General features: G+C 42.3%; 1 protein-coding gene across 1 annotated transcript in view; it reads left to right on the forward strand.

Annotated features, from left to right (window-relative positions):
• Window positions 1-4,229: 4,229 nt before the first annotated feature.
• LOC125481778 (fibronectin type III and SPRY domain-containing protein 1-like) overlaps window positions 4,230-10,114 on the forward strand; it is a 10,763-nt gene continuing 4,878 nt past the window's right edge. Inside the window, exon 1 of the mRNA XM_048593685.1 lies at window positions 4,230-4,476. Coding sequence (XP_048449642.1) covers window positions 4,317-4,476 — 160 coding nt within the window. The 5' untranslated portion in view covers window positions 4,230-4,316. The remainder of the gene's footprint in view (window positions 4,477-10,114) is intronic.

The following is a 10,114-nucleotide window of genomic DNA, read 5'->3' on the forward strand; positions in this document are numbered from 1 at the left end:
CCCACCCCAAGTCTCTGTCTTGCCCACTATGCGGAGCTGCAAGGCTGCACTACTGTATGGCTGGGGATGCATTACCAGTCTTTACCCCTTCTCCCAGGTTTGCAGTTGTAGGCTTCCTCAGACATGTGGAAATCTGACCACCTCTGCAGGTAGTGGCAGTATTATGCACGGATTGTAGTAACGTCAGTCGTGTGTATGAAAGTGCATCTTGCTTAGAGATATCGTTCAGCAGCTGATATCGCTGGGCCCATTTTGTATGCTCTAATGGCTGTCTTTGCATTCAGGTCAACAACTGATAGGTATTTACGTCAATACAGTTCAGTAAAATATGGGGATATTTAGTATATGTGCAATAAACATGATGAAATGTGCACATGAGATGTTTAACTACCTTATTGCAAAAAGTTGATCCACTTCTTCCATGGTATCAATATTATTCACAAAAATTGCATGTGACAGTAGCCTGAAGGCATAGTACTAATAAAATGTTGTTCAGTGCAAGCAGCTTTTTCTGACAGTATTTTGCTGCTAATATTTGACTTTGCAGTATGTGTATTACCTTGTGTCATTTTAATTTTATGTAAATGTCCTGAATAGTTCACAGAATTTGCATGTTTTAAAACTTTTATCTGTTCCCTTATCTTGCCTGATTTTGAAAAAGTCAATATCCATGTTAACCTGCTCACCCATAGAATCCACTTGCACCTTGCCCCTAGCCTTTCATGACATTGTTTCCACTAATGTCTTCAGGGAATGCCTTGGGACAGGTGAGGGGCATCAGGCTGAAGGTTTGCAGCTAATGCCCTTGCACTGGCCCTGGCTATTCCACTGCAGAGTCTGCCATGTGACTTTATTGTTGAGAACCCTATTAAAGGAATGATGCAGAGCTGCAAGGTTTAGAGGGTGGAGTTTTTAAAATTCCATTGTGTTTCTTGTGGGGTTTAAAGCGTTCAGATTTGCACTAATAATGAATCAGAATTTTGGGTGTGCCAGACATTCAAACAAATTCATATTTAGAAATGTCCTGTCTCTAGGAGACTTCACTATATGTCTACAGAGTCAGTATGGGTTGAGGTCAGGAACAAGAAAGGAGCAGTCACTTTGGGGGTTTTTTTACAGATCCCCTAATAGTTGCAGAGAAGTGGAGGAGTGGATTGGGAGGCAGATACTGGAAAGGTGCAGAAGTCACAGGGTTGTAGTCATGGGTGACTTCAACTTTCCAAATATTGATTGGAAACTTTTTAGTTGTAATAGTTTAGATGGAGCGGATTTTGTCCAGTGTGTTCAGGAAGGATTCCTGATACAGTACGTGGAGAGGCCACTTTGTATTTGGTGCTTGGCAATGAACCGGGCCAAGTGTTAGACCTGTTGGTAGGAGAGCGTTTTGGCAGGTGCAATCGTAACTTTGTTACTTTTACAATAGTCATAGAAAAGGATAGTTTCATACAGCAGGGTAAGGTTTATAATTGGGGGAAGGGTAATTACGATTCTGTTAGGCAAGAACTGAGTAACATAAAATGGGAACGGATGCTGTCAGGGAAGAGCACTATTGAAATTTGGAGATTGTTTAAGGAACACATACTGCGTGTGCTCAATATGTTTGTCCCTAGCAGGCAGGGAAGATGCAGTCGAGTGAAGGAGCCTTGGTTCTCAAGAGAGGTCGAACGACTGGTTAAGAGGAAGAAGGATGCTTAAGTAAGGTTTAGGAAACAAGGAACAGAAAAGGCTCTAGAGGGATACAGGTTATCCAGGAAGGAGCTGAAGGAAGGGCTTAGGAGAGCTATAAAGGGGCATGAGAAAACCTTGGCAGATAGGATCAAGGAAAACTCCAAGGCTTTTTACACGTACATGAAGAATAAGAGAATGACCAGAGAAAGGGTAGGGCCGATCAAGGATTGTAAAGGGAATTTGTGCACGGAGCCTGAAGAGATAGGAGAAGTCCTTAATGAATACTTTTCTTCGGTATTCACAACTGAGGGGGACCTAGTTGTAGAGGAGGACAGTATGAAACATGCTGGTAGGCTAGAGGAGGTTGATGTTAGTAAGGAAAGTGTGCTAGGAATTTTGAGGAACTTGAAGATAGATAAGTCCCCTGGGCCTGACGGGATTTATTCAAGGATTCTACGGGAAGTGAGGGAAGAGATCGCAGGGCCTTTGGCGACGATCTTTTCGTCCTCACTGTCCACGGGTATAGTGCCGGAAGATTGGAGAGAGGCAAACGTCATTCCCTTGTTCAAAAAAGGGAATAGGGATAACCCCGGAAATTACAGGCCAGTTAGTCTTACGTCAGTGGTGGGCAAATTATTGGAAAGGGCTCTGAGAGATAGGATTTATGATCACTTGGAAAGGTACAGTTTGATGCGTGATAGTCAGCATAGATTTGTGAGGGCTAGGTCATGCCTCACAAACCTTATTGAATTCTTTGAAGAAGTGACCAAGCACATGGATGAAGGTGGAGCAATGGATGTGGTATACATGGATTTAGGTAAGGCGTTTGATAAGGTTCCCCATGGTAGGCTCATGCAGAAGGTAAAGAGGCATTGGATAGGGGGAAATGTGGCAGATTGGATTCAAAATTGGCTGACCCTTAGAAGACAAAGGGTGGTAGTGGATGGAAAATATTCAACATGGTGCTCTGTTACGAGCGGTGTACCACAAGGATCTGTTCTGCGTCCTCTTCTATTTGTGATTTTTGTAAATGATTTGGATATAGGAGTGGAAGCGTGGATTAGTAAGTTTGCGGACAATGCGAAGGTGGGTTGAGTTGTGGACAGTGCGGAGGGCTGTTCCAGTTACAAAGGGACATTGAAAGGATGCAGAGCTGGGCTGAGAAGTGGCAGATGGAGTTTAACCCTGAAAAGTGTGACGTGATTCATTTTGGAAGGACAAACTTGAAAGCAGAATACAGGGTTAACGGAAAGATTCTTGGCAGTGTGGAGGAGCAGAGGGATCTTGGGGTTCATGTCCACAGTTCCCTGAAAGCTGCCACCCAGGTGGATAGAGTTGTTAAGAAGGCGTATGGTGTGTTAGCTTTTATTAATAGAGGGACTAAGTTGGAGAGCCGTGAAGTTATGCCCCAGCTATAAAGCGTGGTTCGGCCTCATCTGGAGTATTGTGTCCAGTTCTGGTCGCCTCATTACAGGAAAGCTGTGGAAGCTTTGGAAAAGGTGCAGAGGAGATTTACCAGGATGTTGCCTGGAATGGAGGGAAGGTCTTACAAGGAAAGGTTGAGAGAGCTAGGGCTTTTCTCTTTAGAACGACGAAGGGATAGACGTGTACAAAATGATCAGAGGTATAGATAGAGTGGACAGCCAGAGACTTTTTCCTAGGGTGGAGGTAGCTATTACGAGGGGGCATAGTTTTAAAGTGAGTGGAAGTAGATATAGGGGAGACGTAAGAGGTAGGTTCTTTACTCAGAGTGGTAGGGGCGTGGAATGTATTGCTGGAGAGGGTAGTGGAGTCGGCTTCATTAGGGGCATTTAAGCGGTTATTCGATAGGCACATGGATGATGGTATAAGGTAGGGGTTGAGGTTAGATAGACCTTAGGATTAGGGTAAAAGTTCGGCGCAACATCGTGGGCCAAAGGGCCTGTACTGTGCTGTACTGTTCTACGTTCTAAGATCAGCAGTTGCTTTAAGAGTCCCTTCGAATTGCTTCAACAGCTCAGTCTTGACATAGTCAGCCCCATATGTAATAGACGCAGCAAGTTAGTGATTCGATCCCAGAGAGAAACTGAATAAGCCACAATTGTGCAGTTACCAGAGGGCATTCTTGAATGACTGGAATATATTGGGAAGTCTATATTCTGCAGAAATGCTGTACGTGGAGAGGTGAAGGCATATAAGTAATGTGTAGGTTTAACCAGTTGTTTTTTTAGAAAGGCCAGCAGTAGAATTTCTTTTTTGGATTAAATCCTCAACTACTTAGAGTCATGCAGCATGCAAACAGAGCCTTCAGACCAATCAGTCCATGCCTAACATAATCCCAAACTTAAACTTGTCCCACCTGCCTGCTGCTGGCCCATAACCCTCCAAACTTTTCCTATTCTTGTACATACTGGGTTGCAATGTTGGATTTTTTTTCTAAATTGTTGACTCTCCACTTCGGAGCTACTTAATGCAGATTTTGCTTGTAGTGAACATTTGCTGTGACAGGAAACATTTTCTGTGGGAATAGGGAATTGAACTGTGCTTCATATGGGTCATCTCCTTTGTTCTCCGCAGGGGACACTCTAATTGATGGTGGACAGCATTACTGGGAGGTCACGTTTGAAAGGGACAGCAAGGCTTTCATTGTAGGTGTGGCCTACAGGACTATGGGCAAATTTGATCAACTGGGAAAGACCAGTGCCTCCTGGTGTCTACACCTCAATAACTGGCTGCAAGTCAGCTTTACCGCCAAACACAACAACAAAGCCAAAGTCTTGGACACCTCAGTACCTGAGAGAATTGGAGTTTATTGTAACTACGATGAAGGTATTGGGATTCCTTATCTCTTCCATCCCTTGTTTTGGGCCAAGATAGTTAAATTTGTACCATGTATCCACGGTTTCAGTTTTGAATGCTGAATTTGTCCAGTGTTCACTAAAGTATCAGGTAGGGGCAACAGTGATAACTGAGCACATTGATGCTGCCAGTAATTTAACTAAGATTTTTTTAATGCTCCTGTCAGTTCTACTGAGCTATTGCTGTAAATGAATGACAGGCAGCAAACAAGGGTGAGTTTATGCATTCCCTGTCAACTAGCTTTGGCCATCACTGACAGTGATCAAGAAACTCTCCCTCACGATAGTTGTGACCGATATATTTGGGCATGGGGTGGGGGGGGGGGAGGAGGTGGATCAAAATCTAAAGGAAAATGTTTATTTTTGTAAAAAGTAAATCATTAAACTTTTTAAACCCCTGACTGCTAAGTGCATGTGCCCCATGGTTCAATTTTTAACTTCCTTCACTGCTTTTCAACACCAGTGCGTGAGCTCAAACATAAATGTTTTTATTTACTTCAAAATCCAATTGATGAAATTCCTTGCTGCATCAGATTTTTGCTGTTTGTTTTTGTGAAATTCAAAGTTTTAGTTTGCTTTCCTTACCCAAATTTTAACTATCTTCCGCTTCTATATTTAAAAATTTAAAATATGCCTGCACCTCCGACATCTCATCACCTAATCATGTAGCCATAAAAGAAAATAGTTGAGTTTGTAAAGCGTATTTTTTTAATTGTGTCTTTGAACATCCTAAATAATTAGATAGAAATACGTAGCATTCAAAATTGACCATTCAATGTATCTCATCTGTGGCAGTGTTTATGTTTTGCCGTAACCCCCTTTCCAGCCCTCTTCCTCTCACCTGATCAACGTATTATCTTCTATTCCTTTCTCCCTTGGATGTGTTTATGTTATTAATCTCCACTAATCTATGTACTGCATGCAATTGCACAGTTACTGTCAATTATTGTGGAACGTGATTTTTTTTTTTTCCCCTACTACGGTTCTACAGACGAGTGAGACGAACAACAAATTGATCTAATTTCATTTTTAGGGACTGGTAGTTCATGGAGAACTAACTCCCTGTTCTTCAGATTATACTGTTGGACCTTTTCATGTCCACCCTTACCAAGGGAAAGCCCTAGGTTTAACATCCCATATAAAATTTTTATAAATGATTCTTTGATGGACACTGGGCGTCACAAGCATCAGTTGCCCATCATCCATTTCCTTTGAACTGAGTGACTTGCTATGACCATTTCAGAGGAGATTTAAAGATCAACCACATTGCTGAGGGTATGGAGGCCCCTGTAGGCCAAACCAGGTAAGGATGGCAAATTTCCTTCCCTGAAGGACATTAGCGAAACAGACAAATTTTTGAGAATAATGGTTTATTGGTCATTGTTACAGAGACCATATCTTAATTACAGATTTTTTTTTTTTTAACGCCCATTCCACCAACTGTCCAGTAGGACTTGAATCCTGAATCCTGAATGTTGAATGTTTGTCAGTACAACCTCCTATTGGAATTTGAATCCTACAAACAACAGCATGGATGCTTAGATAACTAAATATCACTACATCTTCCCCTAATACATATAAAAGTACGAATTGGGTGCAGGAATAGGATATTCAGCCCCCTGAAATTTCTTTACCATTCAACAATATAAAACCTGGTCTGATTGTGGCCAGTAACAATGCACATTCCTGTAGTACTGAAGTGGTGAAATCATAGAATGGAGTTTGCAGTCCTAATCATTTGGCACAGATGAGAGTGCGAGCAACTGAGTTAAGTTAATCCAAATCTTTAGAATAGATCTGTGCTTGAACACCGTTGCAAAGGTGGTTATTTTTATCAAGTGAGTTTCCTGTAATTGATTCAAGTCACAATGCAGTTTTTAGTCAACTTCAGGCATTCAAGGTTCAGGAGGCAATTTGGAGGTAGCCTGTAGATCTGAATACACTGAAAAATATTACATTGTGTTAAGGAGAGTTAAGGTTTGATTCACAAATAAGACATAAAGTATTTTAAGGCTAATCTGTCTCTGGATTAGATTCTAGCCTAATAAGTACGTTAGTATGCATTATTATACACGTCATTTCCTCTGTTACACAATGCTGCCAAATGAAAAACCTTCCCTGAAGCTAAAAGCATGCATAACTTGGACCCATTAATTGTGGTCAAGTTGAAGAACTTGTATCCTTTCCCTCAATTAAAATGAAACAAAGCTGCTGTTTAATTGCTGTATAGCAATTCACTTGTCCTGCAGTAACTTGCACAAAACACTGAGGAAGAATTAAAGCAGGCTACATTTGTCTCCTTTCTTCTGGTTGCCACTGTCTGACTCTCCCTACTGGCCCCTGGTGATCAGGTCCAGTATATCTGGAGATAATATCCTGCATCACTGTGGAGTGATACCTTTAGAGCTTGCTGTGCTATTTCTTTCTTCATTCAAGCGGCACGTTGGCCCAGCCAGAATATATTGCCCATCCCTAATTGCCCTTGAGAAGATGATGGTGAGCTATCTTCTTGAACTGTTGCAATCTATATGGTGTAAGTACCACCCACAATGCTGTTAGAGAGGGAGTTCCAGAATTTTGGCCCAGTGACAGTGAAGGAACAGCAATATAGTTCCAAGTCATGAGCAGCGCTTGCAAATTGTAGGATTTGAGATGTTGTTGTCAACAGTTTTGGAAATTAGCTAGTTTCAAACAAAAGGAGACAATCCTCTCCAATCTGAATATCATGGCTACGAGAGTAGGACAGAGGCTGAAAATTCTGTGGTAACTTGCCTCCTGATTCTCAAGTTTTCCCCTATTTATAAGGCTTAGATCAGAAGTTTGATGGAATATTGTCCAATTGCCTGGATGAATTCAGCCTCAACAGCATTGAAGAAGCAATTGTAATTCACCTACCAGTGCAACAGGTCCACAGCAGTTGCAATCATCCCTGGAACATCTGGATAATAACGATACCTACGTCAGGCTTCTATTTATTGACTATGACTCCACTTTCAACCCGACAATCTCAACCAAACTAATCTGCAAACTCCGCCACCTAGGTCTCTGCTCCACTCGCTGCAACTGGAACTGCAATCAGTTAGGATAGGCAACAGCACCTCGTCCACGACAATCTTCAATACCAGAGCCCCGCAAGGATGCGTACTCAGGCCCTTACTATATTCCCCATACACTCATGAACGTGTGGCCAAATTTCATCCAAAGTCCACCTATAAGTTCACCGTTGTAGGCCAGATATCAAACAGTGATGAGACAGGATAAGAGAGAGAGAGAGAGTGCTTGGTGGTGGGTAAAGACAACAATCTCTGCCTCAACATCAGCAAAACTAAAGAGCTAGTCATTGACTTCAGGAAGCAAGGAGGAGGACACGCCCCTATCCATATCAATGGAGTTGAGATGGAGTGTCATGTTCCTAGGAGCTACGATCACCCATGATCTGTCCTGGACCACCCATGTTGATGCAACGGTCAAGGTGGCACAACAATGCCTCTTCTTCCTCAGGAGGCTAAGGAAACCCAGCATGTCCACAAGGACTCTCAACAACTTTTACCAGTGCACCATAGAAAGCATTCTATCTGGATGTGTCACATTTTTGTATGGCAACTGCTCTGCCCTGGACCGTGAGAAACTACAGAAAGTTGTGAACACAGCCTAGTCCATCTTGCAAGCCAACCTTCCATCAACTGACTCCATCTACATTTCTCAATGCCATGAAAAGGCAGCCAACATCATCAAAGACCTCTCCCACTCCAGTTATAATCTCTTCCAACTTCTTCCATCAGCCTGAAGATACAAAAGCTTATACGCACGTACCAACAGGTTCAAGAACAGCTTCTTCCCCGTTGCTATTAGGCTTCTGAATGGACCCCTCAAATTTCAAATCTAATGTTGATCTTGCTTTTTGTGCACCTTCTTCTTTGCAGCCGTAGCACTATATTCCTTGTTCTGTTCAATCACCCTATGTTCGTTGTATGTTGTGATCTGCCTGTACTGATCACAAAACAAAACTTCACTGTACCTAGGTACATGTGACAATAATACATTAAATCAATACCATTATAGAACAAAGCTGCCCACTTGATTGACACCCCATTCACTCCTTCCACCACTGCCAATACACAGTGGCAGCACTGTGTATTAACTATAAGATGCACAGCAGCAACTTGAGCAAAGCTCCTGCAACAGCACCTTGCAAAAGCGCAGACTCGAGCATCTAGAAAGACCAGGGTATCAGTTACATAAGAACACCACTGACAAGTCCTCTCCCAAGTTACACACCGTCCTGACTTGGAACTATGTCATTGTTCCTCAGAGACGCTGGCTGAAAATCCTGGCATTGTCTAATGGCAGTGTAAGGGACCCTACACCCTGTGGACCACAGCAGATTAAGATGACAGCTTACTGACACATCCTCCAGAGGTAATTATGGATGGTCAGTAAATGTTAGCCTAGCTAGTGGCACCCACCTCTCGTGAAAGAATAAATGAGATAAAACAAATTATTGTTCCCAGTGTTCCTACAAATTGAGGCCTTGTTTTGTTGATGTTCATGAGCCTTTCCTGACTCGTGTATTAATTTTGACTTAAATGTCAACTTAGTTTGGCCAGCATGAAGTTGGGAATGAATTTGACTTTGTTTTCCAGCTAATGACAGATGAGTATTAGGAACAGTTTTCTTAGGGCTAATCAAGGTGAAAGCTTAGTGCTGAGAACTTCAACCATTTCCACTTCAGTAACCTGTGTCAGCAGTGATCAGCTCAGATATTCGTGCAGCTAGGTAATGCTAAGGACACCATTCTGCTGTTACAACTTGAGCTGTATTTTACCACTTCCAGCAACCACAAGGTAGCCAGTCGGAGCTGAATTGGCTGATTGGCCCATTCTCAGCAGGAACTGACTTTGGATTGGCCCAAACAGGAGCCAGGAAAGTGACATCCCAACAATCTGTTTGATTTGAATCTAGTCAATGTCCTTGGCCTCCTTTTGAAAGGTAAATGCAAAATATCCTTAGGCCCCATTAAAGGAATTGGAATTCTGTGGCAGAGCCAATATTTTTCCATTGGCCAACCCCCATATCAAAAATGATCTCAGCCCAATTATGGTACCTTGATGTATGGAAATTGCCTACACAATAACTAGTAATGATAAACAATTACTTACATCAGAAGCACCAAGATGTGCTTCAACACGACAAATGAAAACTTTTTCTTTGATATCTTTGCCATGTGAATTGCTTTGTATAATTTAGATTAGGATAGTGTTATTTATTTCTTCTTCGCTGAGAGTTGAGATGTGTCAACATCTGACCTCCATATGGAAGAGCTTAAGGAATAGTATGATTTTTAAGATTATAGCTTTCACTGGAAGACTAATGATGCTATGGTCACCAGTAACTGAAACCTAAACAAAGTGCTGGAGAAGCTCCTCAGTTCTGGCAGCATCTGTGAAGAGGGAAACCACAGATTCTCTCCAGCACAGAGATAGTAGAAACTGCCAATGCTGGAGAATCTGAGATAACAAGGTGTAGAGCTGGATGAACACAGCAGGCCAAGCAGCATCAGAGGAGCAGGAAAGCTGATGTTTCAGGTCTGGACCCTTCTTCAGAAATGG

Source organism: Rhincodon typus, unplaced genomic scaffold (assembly GCF_021869965.1).
Source record: "Rhincodon typus isolate 14 unplaced genomic scaffold, sRhiTyp1.1 hic_rhity00003513, whole genome shotgun sequence".
In the NCBI taxonomy this organism is placed as follows: Eukaryota; Metazoa; Chordata; class Chondrichthyes; order Orectolobiformes; family Rhincodontidae; genus Rhincodon; species Rhincodon typus.